The 24,639-nt window shown below is 41.1% G+C and overlaps 1 protein-coding gene and 2 pseudogenes across 3 annotated transcripts; all 3 read left to right on the forward strand.

The window, feature by feature from the left end:
• On the forward strand, nucleotides 1-20,236 carry LOC105863667 (ADP-ribosylation factor 2-like). Of its 3 annotated transcripts, none has more exons than XM_012751075.2 (5): nucleotides 41-138; nucleotides 3,691-3,850; nucleotides 5,320-5,430; nucleotides 15,773-15,897; nucleotides 18,673-20,236. In XM_012751075.2, the coding sequence occupies exons 2-5, from the start codon at nucleotides 3,703-3,705 to the stop codon at nucleotides 18,832-18,834; spliced, it is 546 nt and encodes a 181-aa protein (XP_012606529.2). In that variant the 5' UTR covers nucleotides 41-138; nucleotides 3,691-3,702; the 3' UTR covers nucleotides 18,835-20,236. The 3 variants fall into 3 exon arrangements, with proteins under 3 accessions (XP_075850763.1, XP_012606529.2, XP_012606528.2); XM_012751074.3 differs by having other exon boundaries at nucleotides 46-636; XM_075994648.1 differs by lacking the exon at nucleotides 5,320-5,430 and having other exon boundaries at nucleotides 1-636.
• A 133-nt stretch (nucleotides 20,237-20,369) lies between these two features.
• LOC142861962 (putative uncharacterized protein encoded by CRHR1-IT1) lies at nucleotides 20,370-21,536 on the forward strand (annotated as a pseudogene).
• Nucleotides 21,537-21,655: 119 nt separating this feature from the next.
• LOC105863666 (thyroid transcription factor 1-associated protein 26 pseudogene) lies at nucleotides 21,656-23,763 on the forward strand (annotated as a pseudogene).
• Nucleotides 23,764-24,639: the final 876 nt, after the last annotated feature.

The following is a 24,639-nucleotide window of genomic DNA, read 5'->3' on the forward strand; positions in this document are numbered from 1 at the left end:
CTCACAAGATATCGAGCTCATTGGTTAAGAGCTCCAAGAGGTGGTGGGTGATTGGTTGGTTGCTGTTCCTGCTCCCACGCCCGTAGCAGTTTTGCTGAGGGGAGCGGAAATCCGAAAGGCGGCAGAGTTGGTAACTGTGTGAGTAAAGGCCTTCAGAGCCGCGACTCACCGCGATAGCTGAGTCGCGGGGCTGACAGGAAGGGACGGCAGCACTCAAGGCCCCCCTGGATTTCCGCTTAGTCAGCGGGCAGAAAAATGGAGTGCGGCAGTGGCCTGTGGAAAGTGGTTGGGCCGTGCTTTTCCTGCTCCGCCCTCTCTAGGGCCGGGGCAGCGGGGAACCGAGAGCGGCATGGTGGGTTGCCCTCCCGAAGGCCCCAGGTTGAGAAGGTAGCGGCCTGGCAGCCCGGGTGCCCGCCACGCACGCTGACCTTGCCACAGCCCTTGAGGTCTAGCTGTTGTTTTTCCCTGATGGACATCTGGTGCTTGTGGCCGGGAGGGTGAGCGTGCCAAAGAGGCCGAGTGGTCGGCGGCCTCTTAACTCCAGCCGGTCTCCAGCGGCGCTGGGGAGTGTGGGCCGCGGGCGCCTGCGGCACAGAAGTGCGAAGAAGAGGAAAGCGAAGCGAGAGAGAGAACAAGGTGGTGTGCTCTGTGCGGTTGTCAGGGGGAATCAGGCACCACCTGTCTCAAGGGGCATCTAGGCGGGAAGAACCTTCCCTTCGCGAGCATGCTTCTTAAGGTTTTCCTCGTCTGTAAGATTTGTCCTTTTCCGGGAGCGAAGAAAAGGAATCTCTAGTTTTGTTGCCCTGAAAGATTTTGAGTGCTGCAACGCACTGGACTTCTGTAGACCTATAATGGACCTTAGGTGAATCATTAAAGCATTCGTCATTCTTTGGTCACCTATTCCGCACTGCGTACAGGGTAAATTCTGTGCTCGCTTTCTCTGGTCGTAGCTGAAGTGGTGTGTACTTGAACATAATCCATGATGTTAAGCTACTGTGGGAAACTTGAATTTCTGGGGTGTGGCTTTTGGAATTTGGTTACCTTTGAAGGAACTCAGGAAATTTCATCCCAAAATATGACTCTTTGGTATAAAGAGTATTTTGAATTAAAGGCCCTTAGAGACCAACAGGCCCTTGGAAAAGGCTTTCTATCTGCATAACCAGAGGGACCCATCAAAAGAACAATGGAGCCCAGTGCAGTGGCTCACGCCTGTAATCCTAGCACTCTGGGAGGCTGAGGCCAGCGGATTGCTCGAGGTCAGGAGTTCAAAACCAGCCTGAGCGAGACCCTGTCTGTACTATTGACGGGGTCTCTGTACAACTAAAAATATATATATAAAAGAAATTAGCCGGGCATGGTTGCGCATGCCTGTAGTCCCAGCTACTCGGGAGGCTGAGGCAGTAGGATCGCTTGAGCCCAGGAGATTGAGGTTGCTGTGAGCTAGGCTGACACCACGGCACTCATTCTAGCCTGGGCAACAAAGTGAAACTCTGTCTCAAAAAAATAGAATAAAGAACAATGGAATTCCCTTCCCCTCCCTGGTACCTCAGTATATTGCGGGAAAGAAAATCAAGAATGCAACCAGACCTGGCCCAAATAATTTTAAATAGAATACCTGTCTCTCAAGCTTAATTTAATTTGCAAAGAAAATCATTTACAAGTCGGTCTGTTTCCCCCATCCATTCATCCTCCCTAGCAACCATTTATTGCCTATAAGCAGAATTACCTACATTCCCTATCTTCTTACCTCTAAAAAGAGGGTATAAAAATATCTGTATCCCCTTGGGATATTGAGTAATCACTCTGATTTTTCCCATGTGTGTGGGGTGAATAACCTCTTCGTCTTATTAATCTGCCTTAATTGTGAGTCTATCTTTCAGTGAATTTTGGTCTGGGGGAAAGGGAAAGTTTCCTCTCGCCCCACACCTTCCTTCTGAGGTCACTAGGGTATGGATGAATAGGAGATTGGGTATTCTTGTTGCATCTTCCCCCTGCCCTGCCCAGGAGTAAAAGCTTTCTGTGGTTAGCAATTTAAAAGGAAAATAAATCACAGTCTCTGGAACTAGGATGTATGTCTTTTTCTTTTGGAAGATCTTTATAGACTTCCCAGAGCTTGGTTAAGAGGTGTAGACACGTTACTCCTGTTAAGACTTTAATTAGAATGTCAAGCTCACACTTCAAGTGGGCTGATCTGTTAAAAGAAAAAAGATTGTAAATTTCTGTAAAGCTAGTCTAACTTTACTATTGCCTTCCTTTATGTAATCTACCATGCTGTCCACTGAAAAATAAAATATTGAACATTTATGCTATTGGAAATCAGTGTAATGATTACCTTTGGTGGAGTAATGACTGGGAGGAGGCATAAGAGAGTCTGGTCTGATAGTCATCTTTTTTTTTTTTTTTTTTTTTTTGAGACAGAGTCTCACTTTGTTGCCCGGGCTAGAGTGAGTGCCGTGGTGTCAGCCTAGCTCACAGCAACCTCAAACTCCTGGGCTCGAGTGATCCTTCTGCCTCAGCCTCCCCGGTAGCTGGGACTACAGGCATGTGCCACCATGCCCGGCTAATTTTTTATATATATATCAGTTGGCCAATTAATTTCTTTCTATTTATAGTAGAGACGGGGTCTCGCTCAGGCTGGTTTTGAACTCCTGACCTTGAGCAATCCGCCCGCCTCGGCCTCCCAAGAGCTAGGATTACAGGCGTGAGCCACAGCGCCCGGCCCATCTTTTCTTGATGTTGTTAAACAGCTATGTTTGGTTTGTGAAAATTCATTGAACTTCACAGTTATCATGCATGTTTATTATCTGTATGTAAATTATATTTCAATAAAAAGTTCTAAAAATTAGGCCAAGCGTGGTGGCACATGCCTGTAATTGTAGCATTCTGGGAGGCCAAGGTGGGAGGATGGTTTGAGCTCAGGAGTTCAAGACCAGCCTGAGCAAGAATGAGATCCTGTTTCTACTAAAAATAGAAAAATTAGCTGGGCATGATGGCATGTGCCTGTAGTCCCAGCTACTCGGGAGGCTGAGACAGGAGGATTGCTTGATCCCAGGACTTTGAAGTTTCAGTGAGCTATGATCATGCCACTGCACTGAACCCAAAGTTCTGAAAACTGGTTGAGAGTAAGGTGATAGTTACTTCAACAGAACCCTGGATGCTGTGGTATCTCTTAGCAGTCATATTTCCCATGCTGAATTTCCTAACCTCTGGAATTTCTTAGGTTCTTTTCTGGGTCATCTACTAGCCAAAGGCAAGTACTAAATTTCCAACAGATACTGTTATTTAACCTGCCTTAAGGACTTTGCTTCATATTGCATGAAATAAATGGCTTCTCTACTTCATAAGTTCTTATTTCAAGAGATTTAGCATGAGGTGTAAATGTATTTGTTGTGGCATTGCTTCCGAATCTAAGATGACTGAAGCCTGCCACCATAGTGGCAGTATTAAGGCTGTGCTTCTGCATATCCCACTTGATGCTGCAGTGGAAAATATAATTTTCTGACAAGGCATCACAGGCTTAGTTGCATCTCCCTTTGAAAACAAGATGGACTACTCATTGGCCAAACTGTGCTTAAAATTGTTTAACTTTTACTAGGAGTCATTTCTAATTGAGACTTGTATTTTATGTATATTGCTTCTGTGTCTCTGCAAAGAGCAATTATTTGACTTGCTTTTCTTTTCATGTTATAGAATTCAATTACAATGGGAAACGTTTTTGAAAAGCTGCTTAAAAGTCTATTTGGGAAAAAAGAGATGAGGATTCTTATGTTGGGTTTGGATGGAGTTGGAAAAACCACCATCTTGTATACATTGAAGCTGGGAAAGATTGTGGCTGCTGTCCCTACGACAGGTATGTTAATGACCTGTGGCAATTCCAGTTTACAATTTAGTGTGTTATATTTTTACACGTTTCTTATGTTATTGAATATTTCTTTTTGAAAATCTTATCTACTCCAAGAGCATAAGCTTTTTGAGGCCAAAAACCAGGTTATATATCCTTTACTCATTGCTCCCAGCATCTCTAGCACATTCCCACGTTCACAAGAGAGACGTGTGAACACATTCAGGTTAAGCAAATTTAATCCTATCTGCTCGGCAAAAATGAAAAAGATAGGCCAGGTGTGGTGGCTCATGCCTGTAATCCTAGCACTCTGGGAGGCTGAGGAGAGAGAATTGCTTGAGCTCAGGAGTTGGAGACCAGCCTGAGCAAGAGCAAGACTTCATCTCTACTAAAAATAGAAAGAAATTAGCTGGATGACTAAAAATATATAGAAAAAATTAGCCGGGCATGGTGGTACATGCCTGTAGTCCCAGTTACTTGGGGGGCTGATGCAGAAGGATTACTTGAAATCAGCAGTTTGAAGTTGCTATGAGCTAGGCTGATGCCACAGCACTCTAGCCAGGGCAACAGAGTGAGACTCTGTCTTAAAAAAAAACAAAAAAACAAGAAAATGAAAAAGATAATGATTTAAACAGTGAGGGTAGTTATTCCCTCCATTCCTTTCAGTTAGTGTCCCAGCAGAAGCCTGAGGTGGGAGCTGGAACTCTGCTGGTGCCTCCTTGTCACTCTCGGTTCCAGCTGGCCTTCCTTAGTGGAAGCATCTCATCTCTCCACACCAAGTGTGTTCCTGGTGTTAAAAGATGGTGTGTGATTTCTTTTCTTCACTCTGGCTCAAGTCAACTATGGTTGACTTGATGGTTGAGGTGATGTCCAGCTAAGTAGAGAAGATTTGGTCAGATTTGGTAGTGGGGCTTTGCATGTGAGAAAGTGGGATCTGTCTAGGATGCCTCCCCGGGTTTCAGCTTGTACAATGAGTCAACGAGGGGATAACTAGTAGAGGACCAGGTTGAGGAGTAGGGATTTAAACTCAGTTTTTTTACAGATAACCTTATTTTGGAGCTTGAACAACCAAAGTTGTTAGATTATGAGCCTGAAGCTCAGAAGAGAGGTCTGAGCTTGGAGAATACAAATCTGAGAGTTGTCAGTACAGAGATGGTAATGCAGCCCTAGGAACGAGTGAGATTGCCTAGGGAGGGATGTGGAAAGAGGAGAATGGATGCGACAGGCCAGAGTCGTGGGGACTCCATCGTTGTAGGACCAGTTAAATGTGGCTGAGTTCTCAGATTGGAGAGTAGAGAATATTTGAGGCACCTGTCATGAGTGGAAGAGTAAGGTAGCACGTTCTCTTTGTAAACTATGGATCTTTGACTAGCAAGGTGTTTTGTACATTGAAAGTACTATCCAAATGTTAGTTGAAATTATTTTGAATTGCTCAACCAGAAAGTCATAATTAAAAGTTTTCTTTTTATTCCATTTAGGTTTCAATGTGGAGACGATAGAATATAACAATATCAGCCTCACAGTCTGGGATTTTGCTAGCCACGTCACAATCAGACCTATGTGGCGACATTATTTTAAGAACACAAATGGTAAAGATTATCCAGTCTGTACCCTTGGAACTGTTTCTATAAATTGTATATAAAGATGGGGCCAGGTGCAGTGGCTCAACGTTTGTAATCTTAGTACTCTGGGAGACCGACATGGATCACTTGAGCTCAGGCATTTAAGACCAGCCTGAGCAAGAGTGAGACATCGTCTCTACTAACAATAGAAAAATGGTAGCGTGTGCCTGTAGTCCTAGCTACTCTAGAGGTCGAGACAGGAGGATCATTTCAGCCCAGGAGCTTGAGGTTGCAGTGAGCTATGATCATGCCACTACACTAAAGCCCAGGTGATAGAGTGACACCCTGTCTGAAAAAAATTAAATAAAAAATAAAAATAAAGATGGATGCTTGTAGCAATACCCTGTAGTATTCTGATTTATTTGGACTGGCCGTCATTACCTCTCTTCTGATGGCCTCCTAACTTACTAAGAAGGTTTCTTTTTGAGATGTGGTCCCTATGTTCCTAGAAAAAGTATGTGGACTTTAATGTTCTGTATAGGAAACTTCCCTTAATCCAGAATGGTTAGAAAATGGTTATCCTGATAGTTTATCTTTCAGCTTATTGACAGGTAAATGTGACTTAGATAAAGTACCGGTTTGGGAAGAATTTGAAATCAGTTAACTCTTTTAAACCTGTTGAGAATGTCTAAAAATTATGCCTCTGGGGAGAAATAGATAAACAGGCATAGATAGAATCCCAAATCCCGAATCCTGGCATCTGTGGCAACAGTCCCTTCTTGCTGTCCTACTGTCGTACCAGCACATGAATAGGCACGAATATCCCAGATCAATACCTTGTTTCCTTACCATTGGTTTCTTAAAAGTAGGGATTTTAATGTACTCCCCAATCAATCTATTTGAGTTTTTTCATTGATTATATTTTAGATAAATGACACCTTACTGAATATTGCCTATTAAGATATCTGGGACTGGTCACATACAGTCATCCCTAGGTATCAATGGGGCTTGGTTCTAGAACCTCCTTGGATACCAAAATCCACAGTTTCTCTATTTTCTTATATAAAATGATGTGATATTTGCATATAACCTACATACATCCTCTGGTATTTTTTAAATCATCTCTAGATTACTGATAATACTTAATATAATATAAACGCTCAGGAAATAGTTGTCATAATGTATTGTTTTTTAGTGTTTGGTTTGTTTTTTTTTTAAGACAGAGTCTCACTTTGTTGCCCAGGCTAGAGTTAGTGTCATGGCGTCACCCTAGCTCACAGCAACCTCAAACTGGGCTCAAGCAATCCTACTGCCTCAGCCTCCCTAGTAGCTGGGACTACAGGCATGCACCACCATGCCCGGCTAATTTTTTCTATATATATTAGTTGGCCAATTAATTTCTTTCTATTTATAGTAGAGACGGGGTCTCGCTCTTGCTGAGGCTAGTTTCAAACTCCTGACCTCGAGCAATCCGCCTGTCTCAGCCTCCCAGAGTAGGATTACAGGCGTGAGCCGCCGCGCCCAGCCTGTATTGTTTTTTAATTTGTATTTTTATTGTATTGCTATTCTTATTTTTAAAATTTATTTTTTTATATCAGCATATTATGGGGGTACAAATGTTAAGGTTACATATATTGCTCATGCCCCCCTCCCCCCTAGAGTCAGAGCTTCAAGCATGACCATCCCCCAAGCGTTGCACATCTCACTCATTATGTTTGTATATACCCATCCCCTCCTCCCTGCTCCCACCTGCCCGACACCCAATAAATGTTATTCCTATACATCCACTTAGTTGTTGATCTGTTAATACCAATTTGCTGGTGAGTACATGTGGTGCTTGTTTTTCCATTCTTGAGATACTTCACTTAGTAGAATGGGTTCCAGCTCTATCCAGGAAAATACAAGAGGTGCTATATCACCATTTTTTCTTAAAGCTGAATAGTACTCCATGATATACATATACCACATTTTATTAATCCATTCATGTATTGATGGGCACTTGGGTTGTTTCCACAACTTTGCAATTGTGAATTGTGCTGCTATAAACATTCGAGTGCAGGTGTCTTTTTTGTAGAGTGTCATTTGATCTTTTGGGTAGATGCCCAGTAGTGGAATTGCTGGATCAAATGGTAGATCTACTTGTATTGCTTTAAGGTATCTCCATATTGCTTTCCACAGAAAGTGGAATAGTTGAAAGTTGAATAGTTTGCAGTCCCACCAGCAGTGCAGGAGTGTTCCTATCTCTCCGCTTCCATCCCAACATTTATTGTTTGGGGACTTTTTGATAAAGGCCATTCTTACTGGAGATAAGTGATATCTCATTGCAGTTTTGATTTGCATTTCCCTGATGATTAGAGATGTTGACCATTTTTTCATATGTTTGTTGGCCATTATTCTGTCCTCTTTTGAAAAATTTCTATTCATGTCCTTTGCCCACTTTTTGATAGGGTTGTTTGATTTTTCCTTGCTGATATTCCTGAGTTATAAATAGATTCTAGTTATCAGCCCTTTATCGGATGTGTAGCTTGTGAAAATTTTCTCCCATTCTGTGGGTTGTCTGTTTGCTCTCTTGACAGTTTCTTTGGCTGTGCAGAAGCTTTTTAATTTGATCAGGTCCCATTTATTTATTTTTGTTGCTGTTGTGATTGCCTTTGGGGACTTCTTCATAAATTCTTTGCCTAGGCCAATGTTTAGAAGAGCATTTCCAACGTTTTCCTCTAGAATTCTAATAGTTTCACACCTAAGGTTCAAGTCTGTTACCCAGAGTGAGTGGATTTTTGTGAGAGGTGAAAGGTGTGGGTCTTGTTTCAGTCTTTTACATGTGGCTATCCAGTTTTCCCAGCACCATTAATTGAATAACGATTCTTTTCCTCAGTGTATGTTTTTGTCTGCTTTGTTGAAGATTAGATGGCTATATGAGGATGGTTTTATATCTGGGTTCTCTGTTCTGTTCCACTGGTCAATGTCCCTGTTCTTGTGCCAATAGCAAGCTGTTTTTATTTTTTTTTTATTTTTTTTATTTTTTATTTTTTTTGAGACAGAGTCTCACTTTGTTGCCCAGGCTAGAGTGAGTGCCGTGGCGTCAGCCTAGCTCACAGCAACCTCAAACTCCTGGGCTCGAGTGATCCTTCTGCCTCAGCCTCCCGGGTAGCTGGGACTACAGGCATGCGCCACCATGCCCGGCTAATTTTTTATATATATATCAGTTGGCCAATTAATTTCTTTCTATTTATAGTAGAGACGGGGTCTCGCTCTTGCTCAGGCTGGTTTCAAACTCCTGACCTTGAGCAATCCGCCCGTCTCGGCCTCCCAAGAGCTAGGATTACAGGCGTGAGCCACAGCGCCCGGCCAGCAAGCTGTTTTAATTACTATAGCCTTGTAGTATAGTTTGAAGTCTGGTAAATTGATACCTCCTATTTTGTTTTTATTGCCTAGGATTGATTTTGCTATACAGGGTCTTCTCTGGTTCCATACGAAGCATAAATTATTTTTTCTATATCTGTGAAAAATGATGATGGTATTTTAATAGAGATTGCATTAGCTCTGTAGGTCACTTTGAGTAGTATCGACATTTTAACAATGTTGATTCTGCCGACCCATGAGCATGGTATGTTCTTCCATCTGTTTACATCCTCTGCTGTTTTCTTCTTTGGTGTTTCATAGTTCTCCCTGTAGAGGTCTTTTACCTCCTTAGTTAAATATATTCCTAGGTACTTTATTTTCTTTGTTGCTATTTTTAAGGGAATTGAGTCTTTGATTTGGTTCTCACTTTTACCATTTCTTTAAATTTTTGATTCAAGGTTGGTTGAATCCGTGGACACAGATGGCCCACTATAGTTTTTACACCTCGATTCTCATGTAGAGCATTAACCGTATGGCATCTACAAATTACTCAGTTTAAAATTTACTTGGAATCTATTAGTTTTGAAAGTTCTACTGCTGATGGTGTTTTCATTTCACGTATTTGATAGTAAAGATTTATATTTGTCAGTCTTTCCAGACCAGACACCCAAGCTACTGTCCTTTTGTATTTTATATCATGTTTTAGCTGTTACCTTTGGCACTTAAGTCTATTTGCAGTTATCTTCTCAGGCTATAGATTTGAGAATATCTTTCCTTAAAATAGTGCATTTATTTCTTTTTACCTTTTTTTAGTGGAAAATTTAAAACAAATATGTAGGCTGGGCATGGTGGCTCACACCTATAATCCTAGCACTCTGGGAGGCCGAGACGGGCAGATCACTAGAGGTCAGGAGTTCGAAACCAGCCTGAGCGAGACCACCGTCTCTACCAAAAATAGAAAGAAATTAATTGACCAACTAAAGATATATATACAAAAAAAAATTAGCCTGGCATGGTGGTGCATGCCTGTAGTCCCAGCTACTCAGAAGGCTGAGGCAGGAGGATTGCTTGAGCCCAGGAGATTGAGGTTGCTGTGAACCAGGCTGACGTCACGGCACTCACTCTAGCCTGGGCAAGAAAGTGAGACTCTGTCTCAAAAAAAAATAAATAAATAAATAAAACAAATATGTAGAGGGAGAGGATAACATAATGAACCCCCATGTACCCATCACTTAGCCTCAAAAGTAATCAACATTTTGCTCTTCCTGGACATGATGCCTTTTACTCATTCATCCTTTACTGTTCATTTCCAGTAACACCTTTTAAAAAAAGAAACATAATCTCCATGCCATTATAACATCTCCAAAATTAATAATTTTTTAATACCTAGTACCTAGTCCTTATTCAGATTTCCCCAATTGTATCAAATATATCCTTTCTACATTTGGTTTGTTTGCATCAGAAATAAAGTTTACACATTGCATTTTGTTGCTATGTCTCTTTAGTCTCTTATTCTACAACAGTCTCCCCTCCCTTTTTTTCTGTGCCTTTTATTGTTTTAACTGTTTACTCCGCATTCTGAATGTGGCTGATTATTGTGCCATTTACCTTGTTTGTCTATCTATGGATTTCCTATAAAGTGGTGGTTTATTCTAGAGGTTTGATTAGATTCTGGTTCATTTTAAGGGCAAAAATACTTCCTAAGTATTCTTCCTATCCTGACACAGAAGTTTGCTTGTCACACTTAAAAACTTTTTTTTCTCTTTTACAATATTTTTATTGTGGTAAAATATACATAACATAAAGTTTCCCATTTTAACTATTCTTAGGTATACAATTCAGTGGCATTAAGTACATTTACAGTGTTTTGCAACCATCACCACTATCCATTTCCATTTTTCATCACCCCCAACAGAAACTTGGCACCCATTAAGCAAAAACTGCCCATACTCTCTTTTTTTTTTTTTTTTTTTTTTTTGAGACAGAGTCTCACTCTGTTAACTGGGCTAGAGTGCCATGGCATCAGCCTAGCTCACAGCAACCCCAGACTCCTGGGCTCAAGCAATCCTTTTGCCTCAGACTCCCGAGTAGCTGGGACTACAGGCACAAGCCACCATGCCCAGCTAATTTTTTCTATATATTCTTAGTCGTCCAGCTAATTTCTTTTTTAAGTAGAGACAGGGTCTTACTCTTGCCCAGGCTGGTCTTGAACTCCTGAGCTCAAACTATCCTCCCACCTCTGCCTCCTAGAGTGCTAGGATTACAGGTGTGAGCCACCACGCCCAGTCCCCTTTCCCTCTTTCCCCCAGCTCTTAGTAACCTTTATTCTACCTTCTGTCTGTGAATTTGCCTATTCTAGATATTTCGTATAAGTGAAACCATTTTTGTCTTTTTGTGTCTGGTATCTTTCACTTAGCACAAGGTTTTTAAGGTTCACTCATGTTGTAGTATGTATCAGAACTTTATTCCTTTTATGGCTGAATAATATTTCATTGTATGAATATACTGCATTTTGTTTATCCGTTCATCTGTTTATGGACCCTTGGTTGTTTCCACTTTTTGGCTATTTTGAATAGTGTTGCTGTGAACATTGATGTATCTGTTTGAGTATCTGTTTGAGTCCCTACTCTCAATTCTTTTGGATATATATACCTAGGAGTGGATTTGCTGGGTAATTATGTTTTTCTTTTTTTTTTTATTGTGGTAAAATACATTAACATAAAATTTGCCCTCTTAACCATTTTTGGTGTTTCTTTTTTGTTCTTGTTTTTTGTTGTTGTTTTGTGAGACAAGCTCTCACTATGTTGCCCAGGCTGGTCTCAAACTTCTGGGCTCAAGTAATCCTCTTGACTCAGCCTACTGTGTAGCTGGGACTACTGCTGTACTCCACCATGCCCACCTAGGTTTTAATCATTTTTAAATGTATTGCTCTGTGGTATTAAATACATTCATAATGTCGTGTAGCCACCATTATGGTTACACCATCCATCTCCATAACTCTTTTCATCTTGTAAAACTGAAACTTTATATCCATAAACAATAACTCCCTGACCCCTCTCCCTCCAGCCACTGGCAACCAGCAGGCTGTCACACTTTTTGTGTTGCCAAATGGTTTCAGGCTGATGGTATCAGCCTAATTCTCCCAAATTAAAGTTCTCTACCTTTTACCTAATGATTTTAGCATCCATTAAAGACCATTGCCTAGATCCATTATTTTGTTAGGAATTACAAAATGGTGATTTCCTCCCTACACCTTCTTATTCCTTTTGAATTTATTAGCTGAAATTCTTTTAAATCAAGAATTTCTTTTTTTTTTTTTTTTTTTTTTTTTTTGAGACACAGTCTCACTCTGTTGCCCTGGCTACAGTGAGTGCCATGACGTGAGTATTACTTGGCCAATTAATTTCTTTCTATTTATAGTAGAGACGGGGCCTCGCTCTTGCTCAGGCTGGTTTTGAACTCCTGACCTCGAGAAATCCGCCCGCCTCGGCCTCCCAGAGTGCTAGGATTACAGGCGTGAGCCACCGCACCTGGCCTAAATCAAGAATTTCTTTATCAAATACTTGGTTTCCCTGAAATATAGTTTATACAAGAAAGGCAGGAAAAATTCTTCATTCTTTTCCTTTGTGGATTTTTGGAGAAACCACTTGATACCCTAACAACTTCCATGGTGACACTTATATTTTTATATTGTTGTGTTTCAATCTATTGCAGATAATATTTTTTTGATACTCAGAGTGTCCATGTATCTTGGATTGGCACTAGACAACTTGGCCAAACCATTGCAGTTTCTCATCCATAATAAAGCTAGAACATGTGGGCTTGAACCACAACTCTGCTATGAAACCTTGGGAAAGTTAAGTAATCTCTTTTGTCTCAATGTCCTCATCTTAAAATGGAGATAATACCTACTGCCTGCATCACTGGGCTTAAATGAGATTGATTTTCTGAAATGCTTAGTTTTGTGGCTAGAAGGTAGCAGGCACTGAGATAGAAACCCAGATTGTTTCTTCATCATTCTCTGGCAGGATTCCTTTTTTAACCCTATTGAGACTTTTCACATTCAAATGCCAAGTTGAAATGCCTTTTTTTCTTCAATCTCTTTATAACAAGCCTAATTTTGCTGAATTTCAGTAACTATTATTTTGATGGCAGGGAGCTAGCTATATTCTAGGATGTTGGGGTGGGTAATCTAGACTTTTCATGAAGTAAAAATTGGGAGCTATTTGAAGAATGGATTTGCTGTCTCTGGCTCAAACAAATGTCTCAGCTATGAGTAGTCTTAGATGCTGTCCCCTTTTTTTCCTGCCAATTTCTAAGGATCAGGCTGTCTTTTAATTTAAATTTTCTTCATCAGTATGTCAAATATGACAAAACATAATGGATGCTTTTAGCTGTCTATTAAGACATTTGATTTTGTATGTTTCACTTGTATAGATTGAAATTTGAACTGTTTATGTGATTTCTTTTCTTTTTCTGTTTTTCACCCTAAACCCAGTCCCTATGTGATTTCTATTTTTTTTTTGGAGACAGAGTCACACTTTGTTGCTCAGGCTAGAGTGAGTGCCGTGGCGTCAGCCTAGCTCACAGCAACCTCAAACTCCTGGGCTCAAGCGATCCTACTGTCTCAGCCTCCCGAGTAGCTGGGACTACAGGCATGTGCCACCATGCCCGGCTAATTTATATATATATATATATATCAGTTGGCCAATTAATTTCTTTCTATTTATAGTAGAGATGGGGTCTCGCTCTTACTCAGGCTGGTTTCGAACTCCTGACCTCGAGCAATCCGCCCGCCTCAGCCTCCCAGAGAGCTAGGATTACAGGCGTGAGCCACCTCGCCCGGCCCCTATGTGATTTCTATATATGTGTATATGTATGTGTGTGTGTGTGTGTGTGTGTGTATATATATATATGTAATATATAAAATTGTCCATTAGTTATTATGTCAAAAGATTTCTCTCCTTGATTTTAGGTTCAGTTATTTCAATTTGTTGAATGGCAACATACCTATATGGTTCAAAATTCAGAAATAAGAAAAGGATACATAGTCTTTCCTTGGTGTCTGAGGGGGATTGGCTCCAGGACCCCCAGGGGGATACCAAAATCTAAGGATGCTCAAGTCCCTTAGATAAAATGGTGTTGTATTTGCATATAACCTATGCACATTCTCCTGGACACTTTAAATCATCTTTAGATTACAGATAATGCCTAATACAATGTAAGTCCTTTGAGACAAAAATGTGAAGTGGCTGCCAAAAGAACTAATTTGATCATAGGATGTATCACCAGTAGTGATGGTAGCCCAATTTCTAGGATATGGATGATAATAAGCATACCTACTGTGTATCAGTCAGAACATTTGGGGGATATAGATCTACATGGGCAAAGTGGAGGGATTCAAAAGTGACAGGATAGCAAAGGCATTAGACACCAGGTCATATGAAGGCTAGACTATGTAAGTGCTATGTAAATAGTTGTTATACTCTATTGTTTAGGGAACAATGGTGAAAAAAGTCTGTACACATTCAATACAGGTGCAGCTCTTTTTTCTGAAGAATTTTGATCTGTGGTTAGTTGAATCCATGGATGCGGAGCCCATGCATATGGAGGGCCAACAGTGAAAAGTCACTGTCTCATTCCTGTCCCTTAATCATTCAGTTCCCTTTCCCTAGACAACCACTTTTATTTCTTGTGTATCTGTCTAGACATTTTATGCATATACAAACAGCCATATATGTATATATCCCCTATTAAAAAACACATAGTATACTCGTCATGTGTAAATATAGCTTTTATAGGTTCTCTTAGTTCAGATGTGTGGTCGGTCTGATGCTAGGTTTTTAGGTGAGGACTTATATAAAGATGGTATAAACTGCTATCTAATATTATAAAGCTTTTATTAGGAATGGCAAATGGATAGTATGTCAGCTTCCTCCCTGTCAGTTTTGTATTGGTGACTAAGGATTTTGAATTTCTTGATAACCTGGCTTGCTTAGCTATGATCCGAGACCAGAACTACTGATAGCCTATCAAATCTTCAGGGGAGTTCTGAATGTTTTGCATTTTTTCGTTTTCTAACCTGATGTGATATAGCAGACACGACTTTGACTCACATGCAAGCCCCAAATGTGCAGAAGCTGCAGGAGCACAGGCTGCTCCAGGGCAGCTGCTTCAGGCATGGGCCTGGGAAGCACAGAGGGAAAGGGAACAAGGCTAGCACCGGTTTCCTCTCCTAAACATAGTCATGAAATCTCATTGTAAAAGGGAACCAAGAGGTCATCTCATCCCACTACTGTTTGCCTACCAGGGTCCCTTACGCAGTGTCCCGACAAGTTGGTAGCTTAAGCTGGGTAGAGATATCTCTGGTGATAGGAGTACCTCCTGAGGTAACTCATTACATCTTCAGTTCTGCTGACTCTATTATGCTGACTTCCTGTTGTTTTCACCCACAATCTTCAGTCCGCCTTACAAAGCTGTGTAAAACACTTTGAACCTCTTTATGTCATAGCCTTTCAGCTATTTGAGGATAGCCATGCGCCCCCCACTGCGTCTTTTGTTTAAGTAAAATCTCCCCAGTTATATCAACTATTCTTCATATGACCTGGTGTCTAATGCTTTTGCTATCCTGTCATGTTTTGAATCCCTCCAGTTTGCCCAGGTATGTCTCTGTCCCCAAAATGTTCTGACCGATACACAGTAGAGTAAGCTTAGTTTCACCCACATCCTAGAAATTGAGCTACCATCACTACTGGTGATACAGCCTATGATCAAATTAGTTTTTTTGGCAGCCACTTCACCTTTTTGTCTCAAAGGACTTACTGTCAGATAAACACCAAGTTATCCTTATCATTATTGTCACATGAACTGCTGAGTGAGTCTTCCTAACTGTAAAGATTATATATCCTTTCATATTGATTGTGTTTGGTGAAATCACACACATAACCAGTGAGAAGCTATAAAGATATATAAATAGCTGCTCTCTTTTCAAGTTCAGATTACTAACATGCTTGTGATTTCTTTCCAGGTCTGATTTTTGTGGTTGACAGTAATGACAGAAAACGGATTGGTGAGGCCCAGGAATTACTATTCAGATTGTTAACGGAAGATGAGCTCAGAGAGGCAGTTTTATTGGTGTTTGCAAATAAACAGGTGTGCTGTTGGTTTTCAGAATCCTGGAACTATAATGTACTGCCAAATGTCTCAATTAAAATTATAGATATTTAGGCTGGGCGAGGTGGCTCATGCCTGTAATGTTAGCACTCTGGGAGGCCGAGGCAGGAGGATTGCTTGAGATTAGGAGTTTGACACCAGCCTGAGCAAGAGTGAGACCCCCAACTCTACTAAAAATAGAAAAAATTAGCCAGGCAACTGAAAATAGAAACAAAATGTTAGTGAGGTATGGTGGCAGGTGTCTGTAGTCCCAGCTACTAGGAAGGCTGAGGCAGGAGGATTACTTGAGCCCAGGAGTTTGAGGTTGCTGTGAGCTAGGCTGATGCCACGGCACTCTAGCTTGCACAACAGAGCAAGACTGTCTCAAAAAAAACCCCAAAAAAACCCCCAAAAATAACCATACATACATACACACACACACACATAGAAAGAGATTTAAATTAGATGCTTGCCTCCCTCTTCCCAGTTTTTATTAACCATAACTTCTCCCATCATCTCCTTTTTAGAATGTCTTAAATTCATTCATTTACTTGACAAATGTTAATTGAGCATCTACTAAGTTCCAGGCTTGATTTTAGGTATTGGTTATATATCAGTGAACAAGACAGACAAAAATCCTTGCATTCATGGATACAAGATGCATGGATGCAAAAATCCATGCATTCCACTAGCATACTTGCTGGTGGAAGGAGAGTCAGTTGATAATGAACATGTAATGTGTTGGGTGGTAGGTGTTGTGGAAGAAGGTAAAGTGGAGTGAGGGGGCAGGATAGGAGTGGGGAAGGACTGGGACTGCCTTTCAGACAAGATGACATCTGAGCAGAGACCAGAAGGCCAGAAGAGAGGGAGCCATGCGATTGTAAGAACGGCAGGGCAGCTAGTGCAGCTGGAACAGAATGAGCAGGAGAGCAAGGGAGGTGAGATTGGACCATACAGGGCCTGTCGTCGAGGAGGATAAAGGCCTTCCTCTATAGTATATAAATGTAAAGCAGTAAAGGAGGCATGGGAGGAGGGCCAAGTTTAGAACTATCCATCCTCAGGATTCTAAGCTGAACTAAGCATGAGCTGTCATGGAGAAGGATAAAGGCCTTCTATAGTATATACATATAAAGCAGTAAAGGAGGCAGGGGAGGAGGGCCAAGTGTAGAACTATCCATCTTCAGGATTCTAAGCTGAACTAAGCATGAAAAAGAAGGTAAAATCATGTGGCATTGTACCAGCCGGAGGTGACCACTGTTAGACTTTGATGTTTCCTTCCACTTTCCTTTCATGAGTCTATTTGTTATATAATTGAGATCATACTGTTTTGACAATGTTGCATCTTGTTTTGTCACTTCAGATTTATCAAGCACATTTACTCTTGTTGTCCAATTCTTTGTGAAGATGATTTTAAATGGTAGATGGATCACAATTCATTCAACCATTATCTTACTATTCACGTTTGATGTCAGTCTGGAGTTTTTACTACTGAACATAATGACCATCAAAAGAAGAAAATAATGAATCTGAGTATTTTTTGTTTGGTTGGGTGTTTTGTTTTGTTTTTGTTTTTGGTCTCACTCTTGTCACTCAGGCTAGAGTGCAATGGCCTGATCATAGCTCCCTGTAACCTTGAACTCTGGGACTCAAATGATCTTCCTGCCTTAGCCTCCTAAGTAGCTAGGACCACAGGGCCCACTATGACACCTGTCTAATTTTCTAAAAAAAATTTTGTAGATAGACTGAAATTGGGTCTTAGCTATGTTGCCCAGGCTGGTCTTGAACTCCTAGCCTCAAGCAATCCTCCTGCCTCCCAAAGTGCTGGAATTATAGGTGTGGGCCACCATGCCTAGCCCTGTTTTTAACTATAAAACCAGAACTCTTTATTGTTAAATTTCTTATATCTCTTCCAGAGATACAACTTTCTATGCCTTAATAAGCAATTACATGATTATATTCCTATTTAAATTCCAGAGATCATACTATGCATTCTGTTTTGCAACCTTCTAGCATATCTTTGAAGACTTCTCATATCAGTACATCTAGATCTACCTTTCTCTTTAATGCTAATTTACTCAAATTTAGTTTGAGCTTATTCTGTGCCAGGGACACTTCTAGGCACTTGGGATACATTGGAAGACAAGATAGACAAAGATTCATGCTCTTGTAAAGCTTGCATTCTATTTAGGGGAGACAGATAGTAAATAAAAAACATATAAATAAGTAAATTTTATAATACAGTAACATGTGGTGAATGCCAGTTGAAAGGATAGAGCAGACTAATTAGAAGAGGTGTCTGGTTCTGAAAGCCTTGTGGATCATGGTAAGGACTCTGGCTCTTACCCCAAAAGGGAGCTGTTGCAGAGTTTTGATAGAAGAGTGATTTGAGCCAACTTTCACTGACTGCTGCATTGAGAATAGGCTTTAGGAAGTTAAGAGGAGAAGCAGGGAGACCATTTAGAAAGTTATTTCAGTCATCCAGGTGAGAAGCAATGGGTTCAATCATGGTAATAGCTGTGGAGGTGGTAAGTGGTCAGATTCTGAATGTATTTTGATGGTAGAGCCATTAGGACATCCTGACAGATTGGCTGTGACATTGAGAAAGAGAAAAAGTAAGGATGATTTCAAGCTTTTTGGCCTGAGCAACTAGAAGGCTGGAGTTGTCATCAACTGATACAGAGAAGATTGTGGGTTAGGGCACATTTGGCAGGGAAGAGCATGTTTCATTATCTGGACACAGCGTTATAAATTGACTTTTGAATTTTCTCTTTCAAGGATCTTCCCAATGCTATGAACACAGCAGAGATAACGGACAAGTTGGGCTTAAATTCCTTCCACTACAGAAACTGGCACATTCAGGCTATTTGTGCCACCAATGAAGATGGGCTTTATGAAGGTCTGGACTGGTTCACTAACCAGCTTGCAAATCAGAAGTGATGGGAAGTGATCCATTCCCTGCACATTGTGGCAAAATCATCTGGCCTGTTCTTTGTGCACGTGCACATGTGAGGAGCCACGTGTGCTATGTAGCTGGGGGCAGGGGCAGCTTTCTCACATCGTCCCTTATCTACCCTATATGAACCGTGCCTTATCTACCCCTGTAAGAACTGTGCCTTATCTACCCTATAAGAACCATGCCTTATCTACCCTATAGGAAAACCATTATTATATTTTTAAAAAAACAATGTTAGAATGCTACCTTCCATTTCAGTAGCTTTGATGATCATTTTTGCAGTTGAAGGAAGAGTCCAGAGGGCTCACTGGGACATGATAGCCAGGGTGGGCTTCACAGGGGAAGGGAGGAGAGTGGACTGAGTTCAGTTCTTACAGTCCTGGTTCTGATGCCTCTGCATACTTGGAGTCCTGTTAGCCTTTGGTGCCCTTCTGTAAAAAGGAAGGAATTGTCATTCTTTCCCATCACTGTGGGAGTTAGCAGCTCACTTTTCCGTGCTTTAAAGCAGATGATCCTCAAGGAAGAAAATGTACTTGCTTACTGCAAGTGTGAAGAGGTTCAGATTGGAACTTTTCCCTTAACTTATATTTTAGCCCAGACTTCCTGGTTTAACCTGCTGTATTTAAAGAAATCAGTGATCTTTTTCATTAGAGTATCAACAATTTCATTTTCGTAGCACTAGGAAAATACCCAATCCTTATACTAGTTCCTTCCCTTATTTGCCAAATGGAGACTTTTGGGGGCACTAACCCAGCATGAGGCTGTGAAGCTCTTTCCCAGAGCCCCACAGTTCAGTGAAGGGTTGAGTTTGTGTTTTGGTGTCAGTGTCCTGGGTTCGGCTTCCACGTCCCTGCTCCGTGTTGAATGTTTTACACACAAAGCAGGAGGCTCACTCCTGGGACGGAGTCATCCCCGGTATAGTTATCTTACTCCAACTTAAGGTTTTGGTTAGTTTCTGTTCCCAGAACCACATACCTATGAATTCTGAGAGCTTGGGAGAGAATTAAGAAGTTAATTTTGGGGATGAAACTCCTCGCTACCCCTTGAATTGCCCCCAAGTTGGTGCTAAATTTTGCTATGAAAATATCTCTTGTCTAGACCACTCTGCATGGCATTACCTCCCTCTTCTGGATAACAATAATATCTTATGAACTATTTGGAAACATGTTTTATGTTTTCCTCCAGATATTAATAAAAATGACCTGGAGATGAGCTAAGTTCACTCCGTAGTCTAGAACTCTTTTGCCCAGACAACTGTTGGCCGTATTTGTACGTGAACACTTTCTTTAACCTTATAAAATTCCTTTTTCAAAAGATATATATTCAAATTATAGAGAAGGGGAATGTGAGTTGAATTTTAACAAAAGTAAACCTTGTTTATTGATAATAATGAAGTTGATATTATGGGGGAAAATTCATACCATAAAATGTGTGGTATAATTTTTGTTAAATATTGACTTTAAAGATTTTACCCTACTGTGTATCAGAACATTCTGGGAATATAGATATACATGGGCAAACTGAAGGATTCAAACAGTGACAGGATAGCAAAGGCACTGGACATCAGGTCATGTGAAGAATGCAAGACTGGCAACCAAGCCAGTCACCTTTCTGCTGCACGTTGCCACTAGGTGGTGCTAGTGCTCCATCCCAGCTGACCTGCCTGCAGCCCTGGCTGGGGTCTACCACCAGGTTTCCAAGTGTAGGGGAAACCATCTCCTTGCCTGTAGTAAGTGCCAGACACCAGGAGAGACCCAGAGAACAGGGATATGCCTGGAAGAGAAAGGTGAAATAGGCACTCAGAGCAGAGGACATTTGAGTGTCAATAATAATGAAGGTGGCAGCAATAATCATGGCTACCATGTATTGAGCATGTTGGATATTGTGCTGGACACTTTACCTATATATATTATCTCTGAACTTCACACCCAGCAAGGCCTGTATATTATATCTGCATTACAAAAGGGGGACACTAACCTTCAAGAAGAAAAAGTGACTTGTTGGAGGCCACATGGCTATGATTCAAATACAGGGCTGGGGCACCAGGACCCACATCCTTCTGAGTACACACTGCTGCCTTGGAATCTGCCAAATACGAAGACACTAGCCCCCAGAGCATGGCAGAGGGAGAGGGAAAGAAGCAAAAGGTGCCCAGTGGTAACATCTGGGGAAGGCCCAGAGCCCAGGAACATGGAATAGCATGTGTCAGGGTGGTGTGAGCTGAATGGACAGAGAGAGGATGGAGATTGGTGGGAAGGCCAGAGCACAGAGAACTGCTCTTAGGCCAGTGGAGACCACAGCCAAGTGAGACCTGGATCTACCCTCGATGCTGATAATCTCTGGGAAGCAAAAACTACAATCACAAATATTCTACAATTGGATTGTGGTAATAGTTGCATAACTGTAAATTTACTACAAACCATCAAATTGTTCACTTAAAATGGGTGCATTGTGTGGTAGGTAAATTACATAGGCACTGAGAGAAGAGGAGAGTAGCATCTCAGAGTAGAAAGCCTGACCGATGGCTATCCAGCCTCTGCTTGAATACTTTCAGTGCCAGGAAGCTCAGTACCTCAAAGCAGCCCATTCCAATTTGGAATAAGTGTTTCTTATCCTTAGAATGTTGAAATCTATCACTTGTTCTTATCCTGCTGTGCAAAATAAACCTCTTTGCTTTGCCATATAATGTTTCTTTGAGAGTTTGGGTCTAGTCATTGCATTCTCCCAAGTCATTTTTATCCAGACAGAAATAAATCCCCAATGTTTTTCATAGGACAAGATTCCCAGACAGATCAAAGAAGGTTGCTTTGATCTGTCAGCAACCCTCTTCAAATGTGAGGCTCCATGGTGGACCTGAGATCCTGCAGATGCCAGCCCAGTGCTGGAGTTCACAGTTTGGATCCTACAGTTAAAAGACTCTGGGTTCAAGTCCTTGTTCCACCACAGGCCAGCTGTGTGACCATGGTTAAAAATATCTCCCCCTCTGAGCTTTAATGTCTTCCTCTGAGTTATTGTGAGGATAGTGCTGTCCCTCACTTTCTGGACAAGGGAGAGCAATCCAAGCAGCAAGCTGTCACAACTGCTAATAAGCCGAATCGATACACAGAAACCATCAGAGAAGGGTCTGTCATTTCCGCCTACCAGGCTTTTCTCCCCAGTCTTTGGTATAGGGGGTGAGGCAACTGGGGGCCACAAACACCTGCTGATGTGCCTGACTCAGATGCCAGGAAGTTATTTGCTTGCCAACTTAGTCCCTCCATTCTCTTTCTTTCCCCAACATTTTTATTTGAAAAATTTCAAACAAAGTTGTCGAAAATAGTATTTAGAAAATCTTCACCTAGATGCAACAACTGCTCACGTTTTCTCTGTAGATCTCCGTTTACATATACTTCCTTTGCTGTTTCGTTTGAAAATAACATACAGACATCTCAACCCTTCACTCCTAAGAACTTTGACATGGATCTAAGCGTGAGGACATTTTCCAACAGAAACACAAGATTATTTTCATACCTAAGAGAACCTGCAATAATTTCTCAATGTCTTCTTATTTCCGGTCCATATTCAAATTTCATCAGCTATCTCCTCTGTTGCAGTGGTTTTTATTTTTTCAAACCAGAATTCAATTAAATTGCAGCCATTATATTTGGTTATGTTTTCTCTACTCTCTTTTCATCTAGCGTACTCTCCCCACCTATTTGTTCTTCATGGCATTTTTTTCAAGAATCTCTTGATCTTGAGTCTGCAGAAATGGTGCCAGTGAGAATGGCACAGTGGCAGTGGAAGGGGGGTTTGGGGACACTTTGCAAAGGGGGATCTTCAGTCGCATTCAAGAATAAGAATGCGAAACAGAGGGTATGGCAGCCTAACTGTTCGCAAGCCTTCATGGGGAGCGTTCATGAGGGACAAGGCTTTGTGTTTTGAAGGACACTGAAGATTCAGCAAAATTACAGGAAATTGCTATGGAAGAAGGAGAAGGCTCAACCATCGCAGGAATCCCAATTCAAAGATCGGTACCCAGATCATCCGAAACATCTCTATTTAGCTGAAGAGGAAAGACTCAGGAAGCAACTAAGAAAAGGTGACCGGCCTTTGCTTAAAGAACAGAACAGCACTGACCAGGCTTTGTCTGAAGATCAGTGTAGCTTTGACAAGCCTCAGGCAGAAAAGCAGTGTAGCAAGACAGTAAAGTCCTTTAATAATCCAAAGAAAAATAAAAAGAAAACATCAAATCAAAAAGCACAAGAAAAATATGAGCAGGTACAAGCCAAGTGTGCTGCTAAGAAACAAGAATTTGAGAGAAGAAAACAAGTGACAGAAGCAGCTCAAAGGTGCTACAAAAAGAAGAAAATGGAAGTGTTCAAAATATTGAACAAAAAGACTAAAAAGGACCAACCAAACTTGAATTTACAGATGGATTATCTTCTTCAAAAAATACAAGAAAACAATTAAATCAGATATTTTTTGCCTCACAGGTTAAAATAGCTGCTATCTGTTGAGTTCTTCTTGTGTGTAATGGGAACCTCCTAACAATGAACTTGATTTGTAAACATAAACTGGATTGCTAAAGTCTACTAAATATAAAATGTCCAGATAATTTTGTTCTTATAAAAGAAACTTTTCTATATATGCTCTATATAATATGTTTCTTATTTATTTGCCTCTGAAGGAAAGTTGGCTTGAAGTACTAAAAAAAAAATTCAATTTGGGAGACAGGCTCAAGCATATAATACTTTTGTACCATATGAAATTTGCATGAAATAAAATGTTTTAAAAACAAGGGGGAAAAACAGAATTTCTTGATCTCACCCTTTGTCCACCTCACAAACCTGTCCCCAAAACTAACCCCAAGGTGGAGCCAATTAGACTATATATTACTCCACTCCTTACTTTATTTCTAGGCTTTTTTTTTTTTTTTTTTTTTTTTTGAGACAGAGTCTCACTCTGTTGCCCTGGCTAGAGTGCCATGGTGTCAGCCTAGCTCACAGCAACCTCAAACTCCTGGGCTCAAGCAATCCTCCTGCCTCAGCCTCCTGAGTAGCTGGGACTATAGGCATGCACCACCATGCTCAGCTAATTTTTTTTATATGTATTTTTAGTTTGCCAATTAATTTCTTTCTATTTTTAGTAGAGACGGAGTCTCGCTCTTGCTCAGGCTGGTTTTGAACTCTTGACCTTGAGCGATCCTCCTGCCTTGGCCTCCCAGAGTGCTAGGATTATAGGTGTGAGCCACCATGCCTGGCCTCTAGGCTTTTCTTATTACTGTCTTTTCACTTGAGGAAGGGGCTCCCAGACTGGGACAACTTAGGGTGGGGCTTACACAGTTCAGTCTTAGCCAGGTCCAGGGCTCTATCATCTGAAATCTAAGTTGGTTCTCTTCTCACCTCCTCCTGAGGGTCCTAGGAGTGTAAACACCCTGCAGCCTCTTCCACCAACATTTTTTGTCTCTATTGATGTTGCCCTCAATTCACTGACTACGCATTCTTATTTCCACTGTCTTAATCTTACATACAAAACAGAGCTTTTCCCCTTCAAGTACAATAGATATCCCTTTTGATCAGAACTACACCAGAAGTTTAACGAGATCACTTATATAAACAGCACAGTAGCAGCATATAGTAAGCACTCAATAAATATAAGCTATTATTGCTGGGGCAGTGCAAAGGAGGACTCTTCGCTCCCTCCATTCTCCTGCGTTGCCTAGGGTTGCAGCTGTGTTTTGGCAGCCACCTCACACTAATGAAGCACGCTGGACTCGTGATATTTCAAACCTGCAGATCTCTTTTGCATGA

This window comes from Microcebus murinus, chromosome 18 (genome assembly GCF_040939455.1).
Source record: "Microcebus murinus isolate Inina chromosome 18, M.murinus_Inina_mat1.0, whole genome shotgun sequence".
NCBI lineage: Eukaryota > Metazoa > Chordata > Mammalia > Primates > Cheirogaleidae > Microcebus > Microcebus murinus.